This window comes from Toxorhynchites rutilus, chromosome 2, assembly GCF_029784135.1.
Source record: "Toxorhynchites rutilus septentrionalis strain SRP chromosome 2, ASM2978413v1, whole genome shotgun sequence".
NCBI lineage: Eukaryota > Metazoa > Arthropoda > Insecta > Diptera > Culicidae > Toxorhynchites > Toxorhynchites rutilus.
This window is the reverse complement of record NC_073745.1, coordinates 230712826-230716839: the sequence shown is the minus strand read 5'-3', so window position 1 is coordinate 230716839 and position 4014 is coordinate 230712826. Positions and strand designations below refer to the sequence as shown.

The window sequence follows — 4014 nt, the reverse complement described above, 5'->3', positions numbered from 1 at the left end:
TAGAGAACAGACACCCTGTTCAAGTTAGAGGCCAATTACTTGTTCGATACTGGTACAAGTAACTTGAACAGAGTGTCTGTTCACTGTACACTGGATACTTCAACTAGAGCGCTGACTGGCATCGTCTAAATCAGCCTTAAGTTTCGGGTTATGGAGGGGATATCAGAAACAGAATACGTATTGAAGATGATGGATGATCAATTCCTCATATAAAATTATTTCACGTATACTATTCAGGATTGATATTCCTTTGTAATAATCGTAACGTGGTTTTCGAGAAGTGAGATTGGCTACGCCGGACCAAATGTCTACTTAACGACGAATCCATAACAAGTTCTTGAAATACTGGGAATTGAATATTTCCAAAAATGAAACACAATGATAGTTTACTTCAAATGACTCTGTATTGTTACTAAAACCATGAATGAACTATTGGACTAGCGAGGTTTGGTGCGTTGATTCAGCGGATTCACAAAATCATTTACTTGACCAGCAGGGGCGCTGGGGCGGCTGCCACGTAGGGAGCGGAGTACGCCAACGGAGCGGCAACATAGGGAGACGATACGTACGCAGCATATGGGGAGAATGGTGCCAAGTTACCATGGTAAGTGCGCTCATAAACGGCACCTCCTTCCGCAACAACCGGAGCCGCTACCAGTGGGGCACTGTAGGCGAATACGCCCGGTTTTGGCTCAGCGGAAACCGAGCAAATGGCGATGACGGCGAACAGGAAAACCTGGATTGATAAGCAAAATTAATGTAATGTTGTTCTCATTACTAGTTACTCTAAAGGAACATACAATTTTGAACATTTTGATGATTGTTTGTTGCGTGCTTAGCCACAAGATAGTTATGATACGAAGGAAATGTTGCAGACTGATACCAGTGATTATCATTACGCTACCTTTTATAGTTGAACTACCTCTCCGGAAAATTCTAAGCCGTTCGGATTGTTACCAAAAACGCATAGTGGGAGTATTTATTTTTGAGGACATTCTTCAGGACAGTAAACATGAACGTGATACCTTGTGAAGGACACGGGGCTCAAAAACTGATTCACGATTCGCTATCGATCGCATCGCAACCGGCATATCATAAAGAATTCAAAGTAAACAGTCCGAGTGCAAACAATGTAGCCCATAAGATGGTGATGACATTGCTTGCGACATTCGAATAAATCGAATAAATCGATTCGAAGACAGGTAGCGCAGACGAGAGTAAAATTACAATTAGATGATATTGACAGCAGCTGTTGCTAGACCATGGGCTATGATTGTTTTGGAATTTATTCGCAAAGACGATAGCTGCTGTTTTATGGGCAAAAATTTCTTCAACTTTCGATCACACACAGACAAACGACCACAAAGAGTTAATGTAAACACTATCTTTGCGAAACTGTGTGTCTATAAAGAAATACTGATCTGGTCAGAATTTGAACAAAGGAATTTATTAAAATTTTTAGATGATGATTTTTTTTTGTTACAAAGGGTGTTTTGCCATGAATCCGGCCTCATTTGAAACATATTTTTTTGTATTGTTTATTAGAACATGATTCCCGGCATCTGGTTTCCTCGGCTGGCTTGGAGTCTGCTGCCAATCGGTGTAGAGCAGATACTTCACATAACCCAATTAAAAATTTATGATTTTAACAGTGTTGAATCGCATGATAATAATTGTTTGCATAAGTGTATTATGTAATCTGAAAAATCTCAAGAAGAAGAAATAGTGGAGGAGAGAATGAGAAGCCGTAATCTAGACCTAGTTCAGCGCACCTGTGGCAAATCAGGAATTCGAATGTTTCAAAACATGTAAATAAAATTTTCTTTTTCATGATTCACAGCAGTTTTATAGTATATTTTTACGAATTCACATGTTTTAAAGGGTTATAAAAACCACCTTCTGTTGATGTCAATCCGCCCCACATTTGAGCTAACTTTTAATCGATCACGAGATGATTATTTGTCACGTATTCAGACCTTTTCTTGATTATAATACTTACAAATATTGTAAACATCATGCTCGCACACCATTTGTATCAGATTTACATAGCTAAACCATGTAATTATTGCATTTCGATGACCACAATTCTGATCATGAGTTGTCCGATTCACTAATGTTGTTTTGTCCACATGATTTCTATGGCGTCCGCTTGGTGCTCTGCAGTTTGTTTATGGCTTCGCGCATAGCAGAAATAAAGTTTCTCTGTGTTGAGTGTGTTGAAGTGAACACTTTTAGAATGCCCAAGAAAAGGCAATATTCTAAAGAAAGTCTAAATTAGAAATGGAACAATGTGATGACAGTAAATTCAAGCTATGGAAAATGGAACATCTGCTTGAAAATTCGATTTTTTTTTCATTCAAGAATTGTGATTTCTAAAACCGGACAAACCATGGTCATAATTTCTCTTTGGGTAAAATCGTTAAAAAACATAAAAATTCAAATAATTTCAACGCCGTATTGTGAAGTTTTGGACCGATTAAGAACTGCGATTAAGAACAAAAGGCTAGGTTTATTGACGAGAGGAGTGTTCCTCATCCACTATAAAGCGCGGCCACATTCAGCTCGCGTAACGCAAGAGCAATTGAAAAAAATCAAATGGACTGTGTTCCTTACTCCCCAGACCTCGCCCCTAGTGACTATTACTTATTTCTGGTGATGAAAGAGGCGTTCGGCGGTCGACGATTCGATAACACTGAAGAAATTCGTGACGCAGTTACATCGTACTTCAAAAAGTTCAACGCTACGCACATCGCGCTCGGAATAGAAAAACTCGTGCCTCGCTGTGAAAAATGCCTCGAACGTTACGGCGATTGTGTAGAAAAATAGAAAATAAAACGTAGATTACGAAAATCACCTTGTTTTTTGTCCTAATTTTATTTTTCCGCGATTTCTGAGGCACTGAAACTTATTTTTTGAAAGACCCTCGTAAGTTTGGGTTTTGTAACCGTTTCGGTTTCATAATATTCCAAATAAACACTATAGACACACTAGAGAGACCACACGCCATACTGTAAATAAATAAAAACTCATCAGCATGTCAGACCCCTGCTCATTGGCTACGAAAAGCTCCGCTGGTTTGAGCTATTGTATCTCCTAGCTTTCGTGTGTTCACTCACAATGCTTTATGAGCAGGGTTCCCAACCATCAGCATGTGTCATAACCCGATTGTCGGAGTTGGGGTTTTCCTGCGGATTCTAACAAAGAGACGAACTCGGCAGATTGCGATATCCGGTCTTTCGGCCTAGAGCTAGAATCGGGAGTAGTAGTGCGCGTCGTGTCTAGTTTAAATTGTAATATCTCTTTGTCTTTTTTTGTAGTACTTAGTCTAGTAGAAGAAGTTTTGTTCTAGGTGTAATAGCTGTGGAAATTATGTTTTGTGTATTGTTGAAAAGAAAATACTTACCTTAGACGTGACCATATTAGCTCCAGTTACCTGAAAAGAGAAAAAAGAAAAACCAAATTATACTTACCAATGTAACCGACAAGAAGTATAAACCTGAAAGCTAGAGAAAAATAGATAGGAAGAGAAAAAGGTAAGAAAAGCACATATCGAGCATGTGGTTAATGAGCGATGGTTGGTATATTCTAACCTGAACTGTGTAGGTCTGCACAGTGGACCTTTTTTTTCTTATTACGCTTAATCTAGCACATGGCGGACGAATAGAGAATCTAGCATAGACAGAAGTTAGAGAACATCACCACCAAACACAGCACACACGTGGATGGAAAAGGCTAACCCAGAAACCAACAAGGGAAATCCGCCAAACCCAAACCACATTGCTCAAAATTGCGGAAGTATTACACACAAAAAAAATGTGACGTCACAAGTAGGACAGAATAGAAAAGAGGAAGTAGGAAAATAAGGAGTAAATATATAACAAATACCAAACACTTAAAATAAAACAAATATTGTTCTGGGAATGGTTCTTTTTCTATACAATCTTTTTCTTATATCGTAATCGAACTCGAAAGGGGTTACCAAGCCTCGCCCCATATAGTTTGGTGGAAAGAGGG

The 4014-nt window shown here is 38.9% G+C and overlaps 1 protein-coding gene across 1 annotated transcript; it reads right to left on the bottom strand.

The window, feature by feature from the left end:
- Positions 1-385: 385 nt before the first annotated feature.
- On the bottom strand, positions 386-932 carry LOC129770982 (uncharacterized). The gene is made up of 2 exons (XM_055774202.1): positions 801-932; positions 386-736 (listed from the first exon to the last, which is right to left on the bottom strand). Exons 1-2 carry the CDS (start codon positions 894-896, stop codon positions 482-484), a joined length of 351 nt encoding a protein of 116 aa, XP_055630177.1. The 5' UTR covers positions 897-932; the 3' UTR covers positions 386-481.
- Positions 933-4014: the final 3082 nt, after the last annotated feature.

Excerpts from the sequence above, each read along its gene's own strand:
- LOC129770982 (XM_055774202.1), bottom strand. The coding sequence starts at position 896 with ATGATAATCACTGGTATCAGTCTGCAACATTTCCTTCGTATCATAACT. Across the intron at positions 737-800 it reads TCATCAAAATGTTCAAAATT|GTTTTCCTGTTCGCCGTCAT; the intron begins GTATGTTCCTTT and ends TTATCAATCCAG.